General features: G+C 36.8%; 1 protein-coding gene across 1 annotated transcript; it reads left to right on the forward strand.

Moving 5' to 3' along the window:
* Positions 1–2,692: 2,692 nt before the first annotated feature.
* cyth1b (cytohesin 1b) lies at positions 2,693–21,939 on the forward strand. Its single transcript, XM_042507314.1, has 9 exons — positions 2,693–2,782; positions 13,856–13,938; positions 17,910–17,974; positions 18,681–18,747; positions 19,437–19,555; positions 20,054–20,247; positions 20,816–20,964; positions 21,457–21,568; positions 21,788–21,939. The coding sequence occupies exons 1-9, from the start codon at positions 2,695–2,697 to the stop codon at positions 21,802–21,804; spliced, it is 894 nt and encodes a 297-aa protein (XP_042363248.1). The 5' UTR covers positions 2,693–2,694; the 3' UTR covers positions 21,805–21,939.
* Positions 21,940–24,032: the final 2,093 nt, after the last annotated feature.

Below are 24,032 nucleotides of genomic sequence, written 5' to 3' on the forward strand. Positions count from 1 at the left end.
ACACCACTCATATAGAGAATGATAACACATCATACGATGAAGGTGATCACTCAGAGGGATTGTGTTTTCTGCACCTGTGATTTTGTATAATCAGGCCAAAAAAAAAAAAAAAAAAAAAAACAACCAAAAAACCCCAAAGTACACTCCATTTGAATAAAACAACATCAGCCTTTGACTGTTTTTATCAACATTGTTATTTTCAGATATACGATCGCTCAGGTACTGCACTTATAGGTCAAGTATGCAGGATGTTGTTGAGAAACTCTGATTTGTCATATAAAACTGCTTTATTCTGTGTTTTTGCTACTTTAAATCAACTAGTCTATTTGTTTTGAAGAGTAACAGTCTGAACATTAAAGGAAGTTTCAGCTAGTTGCAATCTGCAATCCTCACCACTTGATGGCTCTAAATCCCCCTAAATCTTAACACACTCGACTTTCAAGTACAACATGAGTTTATACGAAGTATTTCCATTTCTGTATACTTTTACTTCATTGCAGTTTAGAGCACAATGTAATTTTAATCCACTTTATAACTATACTTTCACAATCAAGATACACAAAATACGTGATAAGTACACAAAACATGCATTAGTAGATTAAACTATCCAACACTATGTATGCAACATTAAAAATATTTTTACATGATGGATAAATCAGTGACAAAATTCCAATAATATGATAAAAAATAACATCTTCAGGACTTTTGATACTTTTAATCACTGGTTAATGTTACACACTTGAATTTAAATTGTCTGTCAGTGAAAGAGGAGATGCTGTTGAGTTTGTGTTGTACAGTAGGAATACGTGCTTTAAATGATAAGCAGCAGCAGGTGGTGCAACCCAACTGCATACATAAGCTTTATATAGGCAGGCCCATTTGTACTGACGCTCTTTATTTTTATTCTACATGCAAAACACATCAAAGTTCACTGCTTACACTGCACCACCTACTCTGTTTTTCACTGCCACCTGCCACCTGCGACACCAAGTCAATGTGCATTTTATATTTGATGTATTTTGTGAGTATTGAATCTTATAAAGCGACATAGTGCCTTCAGAGTTGAACAGTCAATATATTCGAGGTTGTGAGGAGTGTGAGGTCAGGAGAAAGAGGTCAGCTCTGCAGAGAGCGACAAAGACGATCAAAGACTCAAATAGATTAAATGAGTGAACGAGACACAACGGAGTGATGCTGATAAGAAATGTGGTGCAAGAAGTATACTGTGCATCGGAAGAGCAAAATCAAATATTAACTGCAGGCTGAAGGCCAACAAAATCGCACTCACTTAAAATACTAGCACAGGTCCTTAACAGCCGATGCAGTATATAAATAGCTTTACATATAAAGCTATACGTCTATTCTGAGTAACAGCTTTGACACTTGGAACAACTGCTTTGCACACAGTATATATTAATAATAATTGTCTCGTTAAACCCAAATAATGCAAGTTTCAGGCGATTATACAGAAATAACACAGTTATGAATATTATGTTACATTTTTGCCAATACATGCCCATAAATTCTACACTATTGACCTTAAAGTAAGTATGTTTTGTGCTACTTTATTGTACTTCATAAACTAACATTTCAGAGGGACATATTATAGTTTTTACTCCACCACATTAATTTGGCAGCAGTAGTTACAAATTACTTTTTATACCAAACAAAATGTATAAAATAGGATGCATCATCACAAATTAAATACCCAACAGTTTGTCGTGTAGCAGTTTAAACTAAATATTTGAAATGCCACGTATATGTTGTAGCAGTAATTATAAGTAATAATGATGAAATGATGCAATTTATTTAAGAACTTAACACTCTCCTTATACTTACCTGCTTCTAATTATAAATGTATAAAATATAGAATATCAAAAAAATAAAATAAAATAAAAGCATGCATAAGATTTTTTTTTTTTTTTTTAGATATTAGTAATAAAGGTAATACTCAAATAAAATCAATAGCAATTTGAAACATCTATACATTTTTAAAAAGGACTTTTACTTATAAATCAAATAAAGGTCAAATCAGAGGTATTAATACATCTTTCACTACTGTTACAGAGTAACGTGTTTGCTCAGCTCCGACTGAACAAATATGGGCTTTGGGCTCTGGGTGTGTGTGTGTGTGTGTGTGTGTGTGTGTGTGTGTGTGTGTGTGCATGTGTGCGTGTGAGTATTTATGGGGGTGGGTGAAACAGGATGATAGTGTGCATGAGTGTGTACATTTGTCATCACTTCCAAGAATACATTAACAACTGTTCAAAGTGACACAGGAGCATGTGGGTGTCCGTGTATACAGTCAACGTGGAGAATGTTTTCTCCTCTAACATGTTTTACAGAGCCGGCATGTTTGGTGTGTGTGTGTGTGTACAGTCGTGTGGAGAGCGTGAGGCTGAATTCAGGAGCGAGGTCAAGTGTGTGAACAAGAGGGAGGAGGGAGGAGAGAGAGTGAGAGTGCAGAGTGTGTTTTTTTCTGAGAGTCTGTCAGAGTCTGGTGGCGGTCGGGAGGAAAAACACCAAAAGCTCGGCTTTTTTGAAGGAGCTTCTGAATGAGGCCACAGCTTGAGCCTTTCAGACAAGTATGACGCTGATTTAAGAGAGCAGAGTTAAAGCAAAGAGATGCTGAGAGGATATCGTTAACCTCAAACGCTGTTTTGTCACAAACTCCTGAACACACTCTCTGTTGTGATGGGGACTGTGAGTGAGCTGTGTGCCTCCAGTTTCCAGGCATTTCTCTGTCCGACAGTGCGGCCAGGGGCACCTCCTGCAGCAACAGGTGAGTGATTTTAAGAAAATACGCTCATATTTTCTGGTATCTTAGAAAGTAAAGGTGTGTTGTTCAGTGTTTTGGACATTGTGAATAATTTTCATGTGTAAACCTTCATTTTGAGCTTCTTTATTTGACATTTTTCTTTGATTTACTGAATTTAAAAGTGCTTTATGAATCTGATGTCTTTGCTGGTTAATCACTTTAAATCTGAGCATTTTGGCTTGATCTCTTTAAAAGAAAAAAAAAACATGGGTAGTATGCAATGACTTTTTTTAATTGCATGAAATTAGTCAAAAAGTTACATAAACAATTACCTAAAAATTTAGCCAAAAAAGAAAAGAAAAATGTTAAAATAAACAAATAACCTAACGAACAAACAAAGAATTTTACCTGCTTTATGAATTAAAAAGAAATGATGTCTTTGTTGGTTAACCCTTTGAAACCTAAGCAAATTGGCTTGGGTTTTTTCTCAAAAAAACATAGAGAGAAAGTAATAAACAAAATAACAAAAAAAATGTTCACAACATTTGCAAGAAATTAGTAAAAGTCATAAGACAATTATCTGAAATTTAGCCAAAAAACAAACAACAACAAAAAACAAACAAAAAGAGATGCCCTTAAAAAAACTAAAATGTATGTTTACATTGTGCATGTGTTTTCTAGGCAGTTTTTACCATAATTTCAAAATTAAACTCTCCTTTTCTTCACCTTTTTAGCAATGTTTTCAAAAGAAATCAGTCTAATTTGCTCAAGGTTTAAATGCTTGTGAAGGCGCCTGAATGCAGCACAAGAGAAGTGACGTCCATCCAGGTTTCAAAGGGTTAAATGCAGTTCGATGTGACTCTTGATCGCCTAGAAATAAGAGACAAACATGCAGAGCAAGACTGGCACTAAGTGCTATCAGAGTTCAGTTGCTGTGGTGATTTTCTTATCAAGACACAGAGCGCTCTGTAGTGTGTGTGTGTGTGTGTGTGTGTCATGCTGTGTGTTTGACATTTCTGTGTTCATGCACACACGAGTCAGACAAACTGTGTGTGTGTGTGTGTGTGTGTGTGTGTAATGGTGGGCTCGATTTGAGAACATGACGCACAGCCATCATCCTCTAGTCCACTATCCTCCTCTCTAGTGGGTGCTTGAGTGACATAATCTCCACGGCTGCTGCCCACTGGTCTCCCCCTGTGCAGGTGCTTTCATACTGTATCCCTGTGCTCATTTAAAAGCCATTCTCACACAATGAAAGCAGCACAGTGCTCACATGCAGGTTATTTCCACTCGCTGTGCTGCTTTTATGACCTTTGTTTCTATAGTTGGACTTCCCCCTGTTTTTTCTTGTCATTTCCTTCACTTTCTTGGTCATAATTTTCATGTCTCAAGCCTTAATTCATCTGAAACAGTCATTATTTCACAGAAAAACTCATAATTCACTTTAAAGGCTTCCTTTGGACATAGTTAGCGATATCTTTTTTTAAAAAACATTCTTCTTTTATCTTTTTCATTCTTGCTAGTTCTTGATCCCCTGGTTTTGTTGTTGCTATGGTTATGATTGTTTTACTTTATATTATTTTTCCCATTGAGAGTTCTTTTTTGTGTGTAGGTATATGCACATATGTATGTATGTGTTTACGTGTATGTGCATGTAAATGCATATGTTTTATTAATATCGTTTTTATTTTGTATTTTATTCACCTTTGAAAGCACTTTGGGTCATTGGTTTAAGAAGTGCTTTATAAACAAAACTATTTAGTATTATTATCGTTAGTATTTTAGCAGTAGTAGTAGTAGTAGTACTATTGTATGGCAGTAATTATAATAAGAATGTTTTTATATATATATATATATATATATATATATATATATATATATATATATATGTGTAATGGATGTAATAATAACCAAAAAATAATTAATATTTTGTTAATTTCTATCATATCACTATTGTGATTAGTATTCCCGTATTTTAGCATTTGCCTTACTTTCCACACGTTCTGCCTGCTGTCCCCCTTTTATTATTTATTTTTATTTTCTTCTTTAAATTTTTCATTTGATTTTATTTTTAAATTTTGGGATAAAAAAGATCTTTGTCTGTTTCTCTTTATTTTATTTTTTTTTACTTTTTTAAAATTATTTATTCCTTTTTTTAAATGTTGAATTCATTTTTTATCCCTTCTCCCATATACATAAAATCATACACATAAACACACAATGTCTTATAGACTTCCCCTGAAATATTCAGAGAGAAACACAACAAAATAGGACAATGATTAATATCTTCACATTTAGCATTTATACATGTAAAGATTCATGCAGATAGTTTTGGTTTAATTTGTCCAAATTTTGTGATGCAGTATCCGTGTGAGAGGTAGTTTTCATTTTAACTGCTTTCTGCCAAAAAGTATTCCTAATGAAAACTATTCATATTACCAGCAACAAGAGGAAAATGTATTTTGTATTTGTGTGAGCTGACCTGTTAAACTGTTAAACTGCAGCAGTTCCTCCCTGCCCCTCTTCAGCATATCCTGTTTTTGGTGCGTCCAGCTCCGAATAAAGCAGCGATTCAAGCGCACAGCTGCAATGCTTTCCTCTATCCTTCTCTACATCCTCTCCCTTCCTCTTTCCCTCACACACAAACCACCCATCCTCTGATATCAAACCTGCTTCCTCAGTCTCCACGCCCATTTATATAAATATGTCTCTCTCCTGCAGCAGGTGGGTGTATGTTACTTTAGTTAATTATTTCTTTTTACTTGTTGAATCGTGTATCCTCTTTCTGCTTGAATAAATACCTTTCATCACTTTTTGCACAACAGGGTGGGGTGCTAAAACTTGAATAAAGTAGAGCATGTATATCAGGCCAAAATAAATTAAAACTGATGTTGTGAGCATGAAAGTACATCCATATAAAGGTACAGATACACATACGTCTGTCAATGCACACAGACTAAAGCATGAAAACACATTTTTTCTCTCTCACATCTCCTTCTCTCCAGACACATAAACAAAGGAAAAGATTTCTGCCGAGTAATAAAAATAGGTGAAATGTTAAAAATGACAAACACTCAAAATTATGAAATATGACATTAAAAATAGAAAAGATAGACTGCAGTTTTACAGTTATGTGGTATAAAATCAAAATGATGACAGTAGGTTACTGAGTCAGAGTTGAAAATACAATCTATTTTCCCATTGCTTTTTTTCAAGAGGACATAAAAGAGTAAATCACAATCAATCATTTTAGAAAAACGATAATTATTATCATTAAAACAATTATAGACATTCTGTGACTTAGATAAATGTTTCATAATTTTGACCTACCATGAGTATTTTATTTATTTATTTACTTATTGGTGTATAGATAAATGGATAGATAGATAGATAGATGGATTGCCGAAGGCCAAAGACAACTGTATCATCGGCATGGTAAACAAGAGAGATGCAAAAAAAAAAAAAAGGGGGGGGGGAAAGTAGATGTAGTAGATTATTAACAAAAAAATCCAGGGAAAAATGTCCAGTGAACTATATTCATAATTATCGAAATTATATATTCAAAATTAATTCACTGACTAACTATTACTATTTTAACCATTTTTTCAGGTCATATTGTGCTATTTTTTTTTTCTGGTTTACGCTGTCATTTTTGTTGTTTTGTTTTCTTCTGGGAAAATTTTAGAGTAATTTTCTGCTACTTTTCACAAATTTCTTGCTAACCTCTGGGTCTTTTCTTGTTTTGTGCTTCTCCCCACACTTTTGAGTAAAATAAAGATAATTTGCCCAGGTTTCAAAAGGTTAAATAAATTATTTGATTTAATTGTATTTCCATCTTTACTAAGTAACCTCTGTGTGAATGGGATAGACAGACATATAGACATATAGACAGGTAGATAGATAAATAGATAGATATATAAATAGATACAGAGCCCTAGTGCACTAGATAGATAGATGTGTAAAGTTTATCTGCTCTCTGATTGGCTGCTGCCGTGGAAGCCACGCCCACGTCACCCTGCCCCAGCACCGGCTGTCCCTCTGCCCAGACAGTTGTCACTAACTGCCAGCCTTAACGGTTACCGGGAGAGGAAACACAGACACCTTTCGACCTTTAAAGTTACTTTAAAGTGATAAATTCGGCGTTTTTCTTACAGCCAGCGTCGACCAACAGCACAGACATGGTTTTAAAGTCGGAAGACGGAGTTGGTAAGTTGTCCCGACCCGTTTTAGTTTACGTGAGCAGGGCTAATTTAGAGGCTAACCAGGTTAGCTAACTAGCAACTAGCTGACTAGCTAACTAGCAACTAGCTAACATAACTTTATAAAACGCTAACTGAAGTGAGCACGTACGTAAATACTTGGTCGTTTAGTTGTGTTTTGGCATTCAATTTCGTTTCAGAGTGAGAGCAACAAGTCCTCATCTGACTGTTTTGTTAATGCTCTTTGGCAGGCTTTATTAACTGGCACAAGCGATCCATTATTATTAATCTGGATTGAGGCCAGACCTCATGGGGGTTTGTGCTTATTGTGCAGCACTTTATAATTCATGGGTCTATAAATACAATCAATGCACCCATTTTTTGTTGAGACATTCAGTAACTGCCCTCAAAAATGCTTCGGCTTTGTAGTTGACTTTGGCTGCACACACTTCAAAGCTCATTTTCAAACTTGTAACCAAAGTGTTGGACGCTATCTGTGATTAGAGACTGAAAAAGGTCAGTAAAGAGAGGGAGGATTTGCCATAAAAACACAACAATTGACCCTCTGAAACCGAAGCACACTGGCTTGACGTGTTTCAAAAACTCCAAAAGAAGGAGACGTATTACCCCCAAATTAGCAAGAAATTCGTAAAAAAGTTACAAGGAAATTAGAAAAAAAACCCAACAACAAACAAACAGAAACAATCAAACACGACTAGGAAGTGCTAAAAAATAAACAGAAAAAATCATGTAACACAAATTTGAATATTAAGTATAATAATTATAAATATAGTTGTCTGGATATATTTTTGACAGTTTTCTTATAATTCTCTCCATCTTTCTCTTCCTATTTTAGGAAGTTTTTCAGGTCATTTTCTTGTCACTATTTGCTAATTTCTTGCATTTTGCAGGACATTTGTTGCCAAGTCCTTACATTTTTCCTTTGTTTTGAGAAATCAGCCAAACCAATTTGTTCTGGTTTGAAAGATTTAAATGCCATCTAAAGTTATCTGAATGCAGCACGAGAAAACTGATGTCAATCCAGGTTTCAAAGGGTTAACTTGGATTATAAATGAGCTTCCTCACAAGTGCACTAGTGTTTCCTCTGAGAGTTTGAGCTGCTCTTACAGGATGTGCTTACAATGAGGTATTTTTCAGCAGGGGAATAACCTACCAAAACAGATGCAACCAAATGTGCTTTGACCCTTTTTAAAACTGGATAAAATTGTCTTTAGTTATTTGAAAAACACGAGAAGTACAAAGTACAAAAAGATAATCTAACAAGAAAATGACCCCAAAATATGACGAAAATTAAACAACAAAAAAAGTAAATATTTTTATTCTGTAACATTATTTTAGTTATGTAATTATGAAATATTCTTTTCTGGATATGTTTTCCATTTTTATTTTCTGTTTCTTGACAATTCTCTAATAATCTTTCCTCCTATGTAAAAGCTAATTTTCAGGTTATTTTCTTGTCATTTTTTCCGAATTTCTCACAAATCGTGGGACCTTTCTTGCTAAGTTGGTCATTGCCCTTTTTCCTCATGTTTTTTAAATAAATCAAACCAATTCGCTCAAGTTTCAAATGGTTAAATAGATTGTGAAAGGTGTCTGAACTCAGCACAAGAAAAAGGATGTTGCTCCAGTTTTCAAATGGTTTAAATAAGATTGCTTAGGTTGGAAAAAGCTATCAAAATTGACTACCACTAAAACAGATATCCATTAAAGTAAAGCAGCTGCTTTCAAGTAGGGAATATAAACGCTACTGACAGTACAGGAAGCTTTTCATAGTGTTTTCCACTTGACAGTGATTGCTACCTTATTTTTAAGCATCATTGTTATAATACAGCTTTTTCCTACCTGACAGGTACTTAACTTTATAAGACTTTTTCCACCCTGACAGAGCAGCTCAGGTTGTAATAAATGTTCTCACTTCCTCTCTTTGTCACTTTGGGATTTTTTTCATTTTTTCGTGTCAGGGCACAGTGTGTTCTTTCCCTGCTGCTTGGATTTGTTTCTGCGTCCAACTTGGACTTTTGAGCCTTAAGGCTGCATGAATGCGATCAGTCACCAGGGAGTTTACCATAACCACAGGATTATATCACTGTTGAGCTTGTTATCCTCGGGCCCAGGGAACATTGAAACGCACAATTATCGCCTTGTGAGCACTGAAATAGACAAGTATTGCCTTGTGAGTAGTGCCAAGGCACTGTAACTCTCAATCTCAAAAGACAGATAATTTTCAAGTCATAACCGCTTTGCCTTGGGTCCTGGGTCAGCTGCAGTCCTGTGGGTGAAATAATGACAGAAAGCAATGAGGGAGCTGTTATTGGTTTACTGTTTTCATGAGCAAACACATGTGATGAGCAGAGAAGGATGCATGATTTAAAGAAAGATTTTGTTTTGTAATTTGTAATTTACTTTGGTTGTTACTGGTGTCCAGAGGGGTGTACGACGAATAAGGATTTGTGGTTTAGTAAGGTATGTTGAGTCAAAAGAGACAGATTTTTCCGTCCTTTGAAGGTGGCTCTCTTTTAATGTGGCTAGATTGCTGTGGTACCTTATGTGGCAAACTTACCATGTGGGAGCAATTTTTGTCCCGACTTTATGCTTCAGATCAGCTGAAAAACGTCTTTCACAGCTTCTTCGGGAATCATCTCTCTATAATGAGCGTCAGTATATGACCAATACAGATTCTCAGCTGAGAGAAACGTTTTAAATACACTTCATTCAACTTGTTGAGCTGTAAGGTTACATTAATTAAGTACTTAGTGTATGTATTTTTATTTATTTAATTTTTGTTTTCATTTTCACTCGACTTTTAAAAAAAAGACAGCTCAGTCAAATAGAGCGTAGCTGTGTTGAACTGGCTTCGTGGTACAGCCACAGGCGGTGTGAGTCATGTCTGCACTCTCCTCCTGTTTATTTAAAGATGCAAAACTGCACCTCCCCACCTTCTTTCTCCTGGTGACCCCAGTGTCCACGTGGGGGAGCCTGTGTTTGATGCTCTGCTCACTGGGGGAGGGAGGGAGGGAGGAGTCAAGATGGACAGAGGGAGGTGGGGGAGAGTGATGAGAGTTCAAGGGTTTTCCCCTCACACACACACACTTGCAGACACACTTGTCCTCTCCCTCATAGAGCTTCAGGCCCTGCTGTCCCCTCTGCTGGAATACTTGAGGATTAAGGAGCAGGGAGGTTGGACTAGGGGACCACAGGACTGGGATTGGAGGGCTTGCACAGGACCAGATTATTGCTGGTGAAACCAGATTGGACTGCAGGAAACAGGCGGTTTTGTGTTGGGACTGGTGACTCAGCTAGACTTGTGGACTGGGAGCTCTGGGACCGTTGGGAGTAGTGGAGAAGCCGCTCAGCAGCAGACAGACGCTCTCTCTGGTATGAGCCACAGTGTTATGACACAAATGTGTAGGTGTTCAGTGCGTCATCATAACTTCTGCATCGAAGCTGTTCAGCAGAAACTTCTCTGAATGAGTGTGTGCTTGCGTGTGTGTGCCGTCACGTCGTCCTCTGAAAACCTCATGAGAGTCAGTAACCCTTTTTGTTTAATTCTCATGGTGTCTTCAGAGGATGTGATATGTTGCATAACTTAAAAACAGGGTATTTTTTGCAATAAAGATATTCTTGGTGATATGACAAAATACTGAAAAATATAAAAGATATATTATTAATAATTACAAGATCATACAATGACAACAAAATAAGTATTATAGTTTTATATGTCAACATAAATGTAAGTTTGCCTTCAAATATGTTGTGAAGAATAAACAAAAATGATATTTCATTTATTTAGTTTGTAAAGGCTAATAGTAAGCGGTAGTGAAGTGCTTGTTGTTGCGTTGCGTAAATGTATGATGTCATTATGTGAACACGTTGGAATACTGTCATTAATTTTATTAAATAGTTTTTATTAAGTAGTATACCGGTATTATCATGAACAATATGATATGGCACACCCCTAGTGGCAGGACAGATAGGGAGCTTTTGGCCTTGATATGTTGGTTGTCCATGGCAGCTGGTCATCAGCAGCATTGCTACAACAAGGTGTCCCATTACTCACCAACACAAACACACACCCAGTGACCTCGGGGATATGCAGAGCAGCGCGTTGAAGATGTTGTTATTTACGTTAGAATTTGTGTGTTTGTTTACTTGAGAGGAGGATGATATGACGATGTGGTGTTTCATGGCAACACTTGTTAATTCCTCTCTCTTAATGAAAAGCCACAGAGAGGAAGTGAATGTGAATGCCAGTTTCACTACCGCTCTGCTCACAATGCTGAGTTATTCCTGTTCTCAGGTTTATTATAAGAGCTGCTCCGGCCTACTTAAACCTTTCTCTGTGGGCGAGGGGTATGTGTGTGATGAGCGAGTGCGTCACTGTCTGTGTGTTTGCAGTATGTAATTAATATCACGATCTAAAGCTGTGGCACCTGTCAGACCTCATGGGACTGAATTTGCCTTGTATATAGTCAGAGGTGTCTGCAAGTCCAGAGATGACGTTTAAAGGCCTTACAGCTAGGGCTGCAACAATTAATTATTTTCATTGTTGATTACTTTGCTTATTTTGTTTTCTTTTTGGTTCAGTAGAGTTCAGTTGTTTTGGCTATAAAATGTTGTGTTGTCGTCTATGATGATTGTTTTTTCTTTTTCGCTGGATAAAACAAACTGTTACGCTGCTATGCTAAATTAGGGTTGTGAATCTGGTTATTCATTCATAGTTTGTTGTGTCTTTTTGTCTTCAGAATCTCTTGCCTCCGGTGTATTCCTTTCCTCACAAACATTTTATCAACAATGAACTAATTTGATTTTTGGTGGTCAAAGGTCAAGGTCATAGCGACCTCTCAAAACACGTTTTAGGCCATAACTCAAGAATTTTATATAATTTGGCCATTATTCAACACCTTAACTCAGAAACATATGGGGAGACATTTGGTCTGATTCTGAATTGGTGAAACTGATTTTTGGTGTTTACCTTGTAACTGTGCTGATTGTATAGATCCTCTGTGCTGTTGAGTTGAAGATGTGTGAGAAACATCAGCGTTTTAGAATTTGTATTTTTTTTTTGCTGCAACATATGTAGTTGAAGCATCATTTGCAGTCATGGCTACATATCCGTCTGGACAGACATGGACGCAAACAACCTTTAAGGCTGTAAATCTAGTTTTCTCTGAGCGGAACTTCCATCTTATAGCCAAAATTATATAATGCTGTATTTTAGTGCCTTAGAAGTCCAATAATATATTTGTAGTGTACAGACATCTGTTGCAGAAGTTGGAAAAATGATGAAGCTTCTTGCAATCATGTTATTAATTATTAGACATTGGAGGTATTTGGCAAATAAAAAGCTCTTTTTTAAATTGACATATTTATAATGGAGTTAACATAACATTGTAATAATAAAAATCACTGTTCAAAATAACTGTTGTAAATATTGATGAAATGTGAATAGTTCTTCCTCTGTTTTTCTGTGTTGCTCCAGAGTTTGACACTGAGTAACGTGGTCATGATGGCAAAGTGAAATGAACTGGACTCCCTCAGCGTGACTCCTCTAATGAGGCAGACAAACAGCAGCAGCAGCACAGCTCGATGTGTCCTCTGTGGCTCCTTGTTACTCGGCATAACTTGTGCCTTTCCTTCACCTTGTATCACCTGTTAGAGGCTTTCAGAAAGTAGCCATAGCAGAGGCTTTATTATAAGGCCCCCAGTGGAGAGAAACAGCAATTATAATTTATAGCTGACAGTGCAGAGATGTGTTGTTTGAAATATGAAAAATGCAGATCAGCAGGACAACTCTACATGACTCCATCTCTTATGACTGAAATTTAATCTCTCTCTTTCCTTTTTTTTCGGTCTTTAGTTTTCTTGAGAAAAACCACAATTTGTGGTCGACAGACCCGCATTTCCCTCTGCACCTTATCATTCGTCTACAGATATGATGTGTGGCTGTAGGCACATGAACTTCTGCTTTATCAGAGGACACACTTTGTTGTACAGTTAAGGGTGTGTATTAAATGTAAGGCAGCATGGAGCCTTACAGATACAGCAAGATATCTAGTTTAATCTGTCATTTTCAAACTATGAATCATTTGATGTTTCTTTTGTATGTAGTTACTGTCAAAATATATAGTTACCTGCAAAAATCTTTTTAAAAAAATGTTTTTTTTTTGTAACCCATTATTAAGTTAATACTGAACAGTCTTTGAAATAAAAGTAATATTTTTATTTATTTTTCTATATATTTTGTGATCTACAGTAAAAAACAAAAGTACGCTCTTTACTGAAGGCAACTGCATTTAGGCTTAAAAAAATCCTGAAATTTCAAACAAAATGTGTAATTAATTAACAAAATTTCTCCAAAATATGTAGCTGAAAATGTGTGAAAAGTTTGATTCATTCACATTTATCCATGTTTGGGCTTTATGGTATTTGGTCAAAAGAACTCTGTTAATATATCATTTTTTGACAACAGTGAGTGACAAAAATGTCATTGCTTAATTGGCCTTGAATGCAACCTGTATTTCATAATACATACTTTACTGAATGTTGCTTTTGTCAGTTGTGAGATGCAACTAAAATGGAAATGGCAGTGCTTTTATGACCAAAAGTCATCATGTTTCATCTTATTGGTGTGTGTGTGTGTGTGTGTGTGTGTGTGTGTGTGAGAGTGTGTGTACGTACTGTATAAAACAAAGGGGTTGATTTCACCCTCCACTTTGGGGTTTGGATGCTGGAGGTAATTTGATGGATCAAAGATTGTGTTGCCATAGTGACCCCGAGCAGTGGGACTCTCAGGTCTCTCTTCTTCCTTTTTGTACGTGTGTGAGTGTGTTTATATTTGATCTCTGTATTTGAGTGCTACATGCTTTTGTCTCCTCAGTGCCTGATGACCTCAGTCCAGAGGAGAGACAGGAGCTGGAAAGCATCCGCCGCAGAAAACAAGAGCTGCTGCAGGACATACAAGTAATAACACACACTCTACTCTCTTACACCTTGCAGTTCTGTAATGAATTTGTTAAACGATGTTTTGGAGTTCAACTTTTTGGCCCTTTTAGGCAATTTGCTAGGACAATGAGAGGGAGTCTGTTTTTGTCTTTGCTTTGAAATCATGCATCTGTCTGGACTTTTGCAAGTCACTTTCTTTGTAACATTTAAATTTTTAAATGATAGGTTCACAGTTTTAACCACAGTCCTCCTTCTGTGCAAAAAAACATGTATTTAAAGTTAATCTGGCTTCAGCAGTTTTTAGACTGAAATTCTCTCTTTGTGTTTCCCTCAGCAATTTTTCTCTGTTGAGTTGCAGTGAAAGGAAAGTTACAAAAAAGGGGACTTTGATTCTCTGAAGCCTCATATCGACTTCAAATATATATTTGAATTAGGGTTGGGCATTATATCAAATATACACTATGTGTTGTGGCTTGTTTCCCCTCAGGATATATAAAATGAATATATCACGCACACTGAGTATAAATTGTCATGTCATTTTCTTAAGCAACCGGCATGAGACTCACCTTGGTTTTTCCTGAGAGATGGTGTTTGAGCATATGAAGTGTGTGTGAATAAATCATCACGTTTTGTGGTGCCGCGCTAGCAGTTTAAGTTAATAAGTTAAATGATAGTGTGAGCAGACAAGGCGTTTGTTTTTGTATCTGCAGACCTCTGTTTGCGACTATTTAATCACATTTTGTGCTCATGGTGCACCAGTGCAACTTGAAAATATTTGCAATATATGAACTGTAGTGTTGTTATTTTATTTACTGCTTACAGGAAAGACACTTACACTACAAGACTGGCCAGCTCCTTCAACATAAAATAAATAGTGATATTATTTTTGAGCCATATTGCCCAGCCCTAGTTTGAAGAAATGTTTGCACAGAACAAGTACTGTATGTAGCAAGTGCTCTTATGGCCAGTATGATCAGGAGGAATAATAACAGCAAGAAAAAATATTTTAATGACTGCTGTTTAAAGATAGACTTGAAAGATTGTGAATTGATCCTTGAAAGCATTTGAATTATTACAAAGAATTGCATGAATATTAAAATTACATAGTGCATTGTTTCTGTTTTTATTTCTTTGTCTGAGCATCACGTTGTCAAGGTGGTCCTTTCTTCTCGCTGTGTCCTTGAGTAGATTTGTAAGTCCATGCCTAGTGTGTGCCTAGGGAGGTGTGTGTTTGGAGGATGTGGGGCGTATGACCACCGGAGCGTCACTGTACGCATTCAAGACAGATGATCCTCTTTGTGTGGGGAATGTACGAGGGGGGTGGACCTCATATGTGTATGTACGTGTGTCCTCCAGCTTTCTTTGCCTGGAGGGACAGTTTGACCCCCCTGCCTCAGCTCCCCCTTCAATCTTAAATAAATTAGCGGGATTTTCTGTGTCATCTTTTTATCTGGGTACATTTGTTTTAGGAGATTAGGGGGGATAGCTGGCCTTATCATCATTAACACAAATTGTAGATGAATAAATGTTAGATAAAAGAACCAGTAATTACCTTATACCCTGCCACCAGCTCATATATATGTTGCTGTTTGTTGGACTTCATCAGCATAAAAGTTTGCTGATTGTTTCCACAGAGTGTCTGCAGGTCCATAAAAAGTCCCAAAATGTCTGATGTATTTGTCAAAATCAATCATGTTCTTATGCATAGAAGTCTACATTTCTGATGTTACAAATCTTTAAACCTACCATTGAACTCAACACTGTCTTTTTACCTTACACTCACATTTATCTGTTGACAAAATGTAGGTATATCTTACTGACCCTAATGACCAGACTCCTACCTAAAACTTCCTCTGCATGGGACTAACCTACCTGCAATGCCTGAATAAGAAAAGATGATTTGTCCAATGTTAAATTTGGTTAAAGATAATCTTGAAAATGTCTTTAAAAAGCTTTGAATTAAAGTCTTTTTTACGTTTTATTAGCAAAATGTACTAAAGATGAAATGAGAAAATTATTGACAGAATGTTTGATAGTGAAAATAATAACTTATTTAATGTCACAAATTTAAAAGTAGAGTTTACAAAGCACTTGGACAAGAAAAGCAAAAGCAGAAACAGCAGAAACGGGACACTCAGAAGGCATTACTAGGGCAGAGATAGTTAAAAAGTTAAAAAGACCAAAAACCAAAAAAATCAATAAAAGCAATAAAACCACAAAACAAATAGAAATAAAGAAGGAAATAAAATATGAAATAAATTGAATAAATAAAATTAGATAAAAAGAACACATAACATTAAAGCAAGTCCATAGAAATGGGATTTAAAAGGTGATTTAAAAGAGATCACCGATTCTAATAAGTTATAACCCTTTTTTTATCCATCATCACATGTTTTTCTGATTGTTGATAGGTTGGTTATTTTGCACTATGATATGCGCTTGAAGATATTCAATTATACAGTAAAATAAAAAAGGCAAAATCATTTGAGAATCTGAAACCACATAAATACTTGACATGTTTACATGTTTCTGCCAATCTTCTCATTAATTGATTGAGTCATCTTTCCAGCACGAGTAGGGTTAATGTGGAGTAGAATTAATATTATTTCCACTGTGTTTTTACTTCTGCAGCTGCAGCACAGACACAGTTTTTCCTCACAGCCAAAGGGAAAACGAGTCAGGATAGGGTTAATGACTGCTACAGAGCAGTGAGAAAATATGCAGTGAAAGCTCTACACCGTTTCACCTCTGTAGAATCTCAGTGGTTTAGGTGTGATGATCAGAGAAATAAAAGTTTTACACATTTGTGGACTAATAAGTCTTTATTCCTCACCAAACAAACTCAGAAAAGACTTTATGAGGGATTCACACCACCATTTAGATTGGATAAAATACTGTTGAACCTCAGCCTCCCTAATTCCTAGTCCATGTTCAGCGAGGTGGGCATCCAAAGACACACACACACACACACACACACAAAGAAAAACACAAAGACACACACACAAAGAAAAACACAAAGACACACACGAAGACAAACACAAACACGGCCTCTGGGCAGCGACATTGTGTGAATAGATTGATGGAGTTTATTACCCAGGTCGACTCTTGTTCGCCGCTTCTCTCCTCTAAGCTCCGCCCTGTGTTGCCCTGGGGGGCTGATGGGTAATGAACCATGAAATATTCCAGTAATGGAGACAGAGGATGCTGTTTTTTATAAAGGGTTGTAACCATAGAAACGCACAAATAAGAATCCAGACAAGTGAAGTTATTTAACCTGTTTTCACAGATTACATACCATACAGACTCACTGGGAGTTGTAGATTACTTTAGCTCTACTCGTCTGCTTCTCCCTCCCTTCTATAATTGTCTTAGTTCATTATCTTTTCTGCTTGGCTCAGTGTTTCTCCATCTGTTTCTCTCCTCTCCTCTTCCCTCCCATAACCTCTGAGCCCTCCGGAGCAGCTCCGCTAAGCCAGTCAAACTCTTTGATCCTGCGTATTCCCGTCTCCCCACCAGTGTGACACTCAAACAGCCCGGGGAGGGCGTCGGGAGGGGAGGCAGGCTGATAAATCTGGGTCAGCACAGGGCAGAGGAGGAGCGCGGAGAGGGAAAGAGGGGAAGGGTGGTCGGCTCTGACCCCAGAACAGGTGCTGCAGCTCCCAGAGAGGATTTTCTGCAGAGGGCGGCTGTTCCACATAACTCCTGCCGAGAGGAAGAATGAGCTGGCCTGAGAGAGAGTGAATCACGTCTGCACTTTTAGAGTTTTTTTCTGGGTCATGTCATCTGTGAGAAGTGTTGATGTGTTGGTCAGTGTAGCTGGACGAGACAGCTGCGTGTAATGCTTTGTGCTGCCAGTGAAATCAAAGCAGCTCCAGAGGTTTATTTGAAGGGTCAGACATCACACACAGATCACATGTATATACATTATGTCTGTGATTGTTTCATCACTCGCCTCCTCTCTCTCTCTTTCTCTCTCTGTCTGCTCTCAGAGGCTGAAGGATGAGATAGCAGAGGTGACCAATGAGATTGAAAACCTGGGCCTGACTGAAGAGAGGTGAAGTATCTCTCAACAACCATTTTTATGCTTGTGCGTGGGCAGCTGTGGTCCACTCAGCCTTTGTTGAGTAGAAGTGCCCTCATGATGAAAGACAGAAAAAATCTGCCTAACACTCAGAACGGAGTCCACTACCTTGTGGGATTCAGGGCTGCAACTAACAATTGTTTACACTTTAAATTAATCTTTAGTGTACTTTGTCTAATTATCATTAGACTTGGGTGGTATCACAGTATTACTGTATACCAGGCTACTTAGGAAATCCCAAAGGTATATTTTTTTCAATATGGTCAGAAATACAGCCACTCCTCTTTCTGTTAAATTCATTATATGTAGTGCACAGCATGCACCAACAGAGCTCAGTCTCCGGTCTCTACTAGTAGAACAGGCAGCTGAACTAAAAGAAACCATGACACAAAGTGATGGAGGGATAAGTTACAGGACTGTTAAAATCCGGCAGCCAGCAGAGATCATTGGGAATAACGTCGTGTTTTTTACATTTAACTCTGTGAATTAAGGATTTATTTCTACTAAGTGGGAGCTGGTGATTGTTTGAACCGTGGACAATTTGTGTGTGTTTTGTTTCTGTCAAGTTTGAATGAAGTGTGTTTTATTAGTTGACAAAGCAATTAAGCCTTGCTGTTAATTTTTTACTTGTTTCGTAGAGCCGTGTATTCAGTTTCTGTTCTGTTTCATCTGTTTTTAGGAAAAGTATGCAGAGGAATAAACAGATGGCCATGGGGCGTAAGAAGTTTAACATGGACCCCAAAAAGGTGAGAACAAATCAGCATCTCTCAGCTAACCATTGTCGATTAATCTATTGATTATTTTCTTATTGCATAGGTCACTGCAAGCTCTCTTTATTCTTTCTGGATGGTTTTTAACATGTTTGTGTTTTTTGTGTTTGCAAACTCAACTCTTACAAGAGCACAGCGCTGTTATATTAGTTGTTATTTATTTCCGTTGTCCAGTGTGCTGTCCGTTTCTCTTTAGGTTTCACTGGAACTTTTTTATTTCGTCTTCTCGTTGCACTCTCATCTTTTGCAGACCTCTGACAAGAGAATTGTCGCCACCTACGGCTTAGTAAAAAAACCAACTCTGTGCATATCAGTACAACAGTAGCAGCAGGAAAAATTGATAAATTTGTGTTTTATTTTGCGGATTTTCTGAAAATTCTGTTCAAATTTATGGTCCTTTTGGATGGAAATCCAATTAATGTTAACACTTAACAGATGCTAAACCTTGAAAAAAACAGCAATCAGAGAATTTTGGTATTTTTTCTTTAAACTGACTTAGAACAGATAATTTATGGAGTTGGTTTTTAAATTTATGTAACAACTGATACATGCGATCCCTTGGTGTTTGCACATTCTGCTTAGATCTTTTGAAGTTTTTATTTAGTGTATTTGTATTTTTTGTGAATGATGCTCAGACTTATGTGTTTTTAATTTTTCCTCTTCAGGGGATTCGCTTCTTGATTGACAGCTCCCTGCTAAAAAACACCAGTGATGACATCGCCCAGTTTCTCTACAAGGGGGAGGGGCTTAATAAGACCGCTATTGGTGATTACCTTGGAGAGAGGTAAGTAATACTAACAATGGCTCTTCAAATATATTTAACTAATTTTGCACAGCAGACATGTTGGTATGACAGAGCAGGAAAAGCTAATGATAATTCTTTCTATTTAAGTGTCTTGGTACAACATGATACTGAGCCAGCATGTCTGGTGATAATGTTAGGACAATGAAATTTAAGCAGCCAAATGTAATTAAGGTATCATTATTACTTTCTATTTTCTTTAAAGCTGTTCATGTTTATACATGTGCAGCACTGAGGATATATCAGATTCTATCAATGTACTATTAGTTTCCTGCATATGTGAACTTATGGAGCATTAGCAGTTCTAAAATCATCCATTAATCTGTTTTTATCTGATTCATTACATCTCATCCAGCTCTTGTAGCTGCCAGCTCAGTGAGCTAAAAAGAGCTGCATTTAGTTCTTGATCCTGTTGTCCTTCTGTTGTCTCCCCGTGCGTGTGTGTGTGGGTTTGTGTGGGATTGTGTTTGTGTCGTGCAGAGATGACTTCAATATCGAGGTTCTTCACGCCTTCCTGGAGCTTCACGAGTTCACAGACTTGAACCTGGTTCAGGCTCTCAGGCAGTTCCTGTGGAGCTTCAGGCTGCCTGGCGAGGCTCAGAAGATCGACCGCATGATGGAGGCGTTCGCCCTGCGATACTGTCGCTGTAACCCTGGAGTGTTTCAGAGCACAGGTACACGTGTTTTTGTGTTCAACAGGGGGAATAAGAAAGCCAATAGAAAAAAACAAGTTTACAGTCACAGTATTTTTGCCTTTTTTCTTTTTTGAGTAAGACACAAAAAGTAAGAACAGAATTTATTTATTTATATATTTTTAATTTTCAGTAGTCAGCTTTATTATTCACAAAAAGTCCCTGTTCAGACTCAATCACAAAGACACACAGATGATTTTATCTCTTCTAATGTTGAAATGTATTTATTTATTTATAAAAATATGTTTTATTGTTTCCCACAAAAACGTCCCTATATACATATATATACAGAAAAAAAAACATAAAAACCACAGGTACAAAGAAAGTACAAATTGCAAAAGCGAGTTGAAATAATTTCTAATGCACAGTGATTGTACATTAAATTCATTATCTGGTGTCACATCAGTCAGAGCAAATGTCTTCTGAGCTTTGCATGTCAAAAATTTTAATGACTAAAATTAGCTAATAGTTCTGAGAAATGTTAAACTCTGGTCATTTTAGTGGTCAATTCCTGAAAAAGTACACAAACTCACCTTGTCTTCTTTTACAGATACCTGTTACGTATTGTCCTTTGCTGTAATCATGTTGAACACGAGTCTACATAATCCTAACGTGAAAGACAAACCCTCCGTTCAGAGATTCACAGCGATGAACAGAGGCATCAACGATGGAGGAGACCTGCCGGAGGAGCTACTCAGGGTGAGAGACATTTGTTTTCATATGACTTTCCCCTTTGTGATTTATTTGGACTGTGACAAAGTGTACTCTGTTGTTATACAAACAAACGTACTACTACAAAAACACAGTGCTGTCATTTGCCTTGATGAATTGTGTGAAGTCGCACTATGTGTCCAGTCGATGATCAGTGCACTCTGGTGAATAAACACATTGAACAATAACAAATGTTGCATGACAAAGAAATCTTTATTCAAGCATTAATAATAATAATAATAATAATAATAATAATAATAATAATATTGTATGATACTGATACTCACAAAAAATTGTGCATATTTCTCAAAGGGAGTTTGGCATTTTATTGTCCACCAGGAACAGGATGGGAAATATTTTCAATTAGAATCGAGTTGTATAATTTTAAACATAAAATGAAAATACTCAAGTAAAGAACAAGTACTTCAGTAAATGTACTTTCCATAACTCTTTATCATCTCTGTCTCCCTCACTCTGTAGAACCTGTACGACAGCATCAAGAATGAACCCTTTAAAATCCCAGAGGATGATGGGAACGACCTCACACACACCTTCTTCAACCCGGACAGAGAAGGCTGGCTACTGAAACTCGGTATGTGCATCCATGTGGTGTGAAAGATTTCATTTTAATGTCAGTTCATTGAGCCTAGATCCTGTTGTTATTAGTATTGTCAGCCGAAAGGCCCTCTACTGGACTAGATGTGTAACAGCATCTTTGACATGAGGACGACAGACTTGGGTTGTATTTTCATGATATTCTTCTGTTGACATTCTTCTTGTTTGTTTGTGTTTCATGGATTTTTGACTCCAGGAGGTACGTACCCTTAATCTCTCCAGCTTCAATGCACTGCTTTGCTTTTGAGCTGTTGCCCTCCCTGCCTTTTACTCCCACTGGCTGTGTGCATTTATCCCCACATCACAAAATGATTTAATGAAAGCTCATCTGTTGGCTGTACAGTGTTAAGCCATAATGTGAAAAAAAAGTCGTTTCACATTTGTCTCTAACTGCTGGCCACTGACCCAAATTTTAACCTCAGCTTTGCGATCAGTAGGCTCTATGCTTAACCTGCTGATTTGTGCTGTCAGTGTGCTTCAGAGTGTTGCTGTCATCACATGAAGTCTAGAAGGCAAGTTGTGTGTTTCTTTACTGAAGGCATAGCTCACCTGTAATCTCTCCTCAGGAGGACGAGTTAAGACATGGAAGAGACGCTGGTTCATCCTCACAGATAACTGCCTCTACTACTTTGAATACACAACAGTACGTCATTTTTGTTTTGCCAGACAAAAGAAGCGATATCTGATAATTGTTGTGTGTAAGCTTAAGTACTTAGACCTCTCACATTGTAATTTATTGTCTCTTTCCACTGTTTATAAGGATAAAGAACCCAGAGGAATTATTCCACTGGAAAATCTGAGTATCAGGGAAGTTGATGACTCCAAGAAACCGGTAAGCTCTTTCTCCCCTTGTTCTCTTCTTTGCAAAAACAAACATGCCATACACACACGCCATAGCATACAAAGTTGCAAAAACACCCCAAAACATCATAATATAGCATGGCAAAATGGCAAATTACTACATTTCCCAAAAAAAGATGAAAAAAACCTAAAATGGTATGGCAAGTCACGCCATAGCATAAAATTTTGCAAAAATGGCCAAAAACACCATGATATAGCATGTTGAAAAAACAACCCAAAATGCAATACTATAGTATGGCAACCTGTATGGCAGCCTTTCAACATATGCCATAGCTAAAACAGTTGCAAGAAGTGACAAAAAAAAACATAATCTGGCATGTGGAAAAAATGACCAAAAAAGCAAGGCTATAGTATGGCAAAAATGTCAAAATATGACATATCCCAAAAAGTGCTGAAAACCACATTGAATCACATTCAGTAGCGTTTCAAAACACAACATAGCATAGAAATTTGCAAAAAGGGACAAAAACAAAATAATTTGGCAATGTGGAAAAATTACCAAAAAAGCAAGGCTATAGTATGGCAAAAATTTCAAAATATGACATATCCTAAAAAGTGCTGAAATCCACATTAAATCAAATGAAATAGCGTTTCAAAACACAACATTGCATAGAAAATTGCAAAAAGGGACAAAAACACCATAATTTTGCATCTCGAAAAAATGACCGAAAAAGCAAGGCTATAGTATGGCAAAAATGTCAAAATATGGCATATCCCAAAAAGTGCTGAAAACCACATTAAATCACATAAAATAGCGTTTCAAAACACAACATAGCATAGAAAGTTGCAAAAAGGGACAAAAACACCATAATTTTGCACGTCGAAAAAATGACCAAAAAAGCAAGGCTATAGTATGGCAAAAATGTCAAAATATGGCATATCGCAAAAAATGCTGAAAACCACATTAAATCACATTAAATAGCGTTTCAAAACACAACATAGCATAGAAAGTTGCAAAAAGGGACAAAAACACCATAATTTTGCACGTCGAAAAAATGACCAAAAAAGCAAGGCTATAGTATGGCAAAAATGTCAAAATATGGCATATCGCAAAAAATGCTGAAAACCACATTAAATCACATTAAATAGCGTTTCAAAACACAACATAGCATAGAAAGTTGCAAAAAGGGACAAAAACACCATAATTTTGCATGTCGAAAAAATGACCAAAAAAGCAAGGCTATAGTATGGCAAAAATGTCAAAATATGGCATATCGCAAAAAATGCTGAAAACCACATTAAATCACATAAAATAGCGTTTCAAAACACAACATAGCATAGAAAGTTGCAAAAAGGGACAAAAACAAAATAATTTGGCAATGTGGAAAAATTACCAAAAAAGCAAGGCTATAGTATGGCAAAAATGTCAAAATATGACATGTCCTAAAAAGTGCTGAAAACCACATTAAACAACATAAAATAGCGTTTCAAAACACAACATAGCATAGAAAGCTGCAAAAAGGGACAAAAACACCATAATTTTGCATCTCGAAAAAATGACCGAAAAAGCAAGGCTATAGTATGGCAAAAATGTCAAAATATGGCATATCCCAAAAAGTGCTGAAAACCACATTAAATCA

This window comes from Plectropomus leopardus, chromosome 19, assembly GCF_008729295.1.
Source record: "Plectropomus leopardus isolate mb chromosome 19, YSFRI_Pleo_2.0, whole genome shotgun sequence".
Taxonomy (NCBI): Eukaryota; Metazoa; Chordata; class Actinopteri; order Perciformes; family Serranidae; genus Plectropomus; species Plectropomus leopardus.

Coding starts and splice junctions, on each gene's coding strand:
- cyth1b (XM_042507314.1), top strand. CDS start 2,695: ATGGGGACTGTGAGTGAGCTGTGTGCCTCCAGTTTCCAGGCATTTCTC. Junction 20,248..20,815: donor TGGAGTGTTTCAGAGCACAG/GTACACGTGTTT, acceptor CTTCTTTTACAG/ATACCTGTTACGTATTGTCC. Junction 20,965..21,456: donor TGCCGGAGGAGCTACTCAGG/GTGAGAGACATT, acceptor CTCACTCTGTAG/AACCTGTACGACAGCATCAA.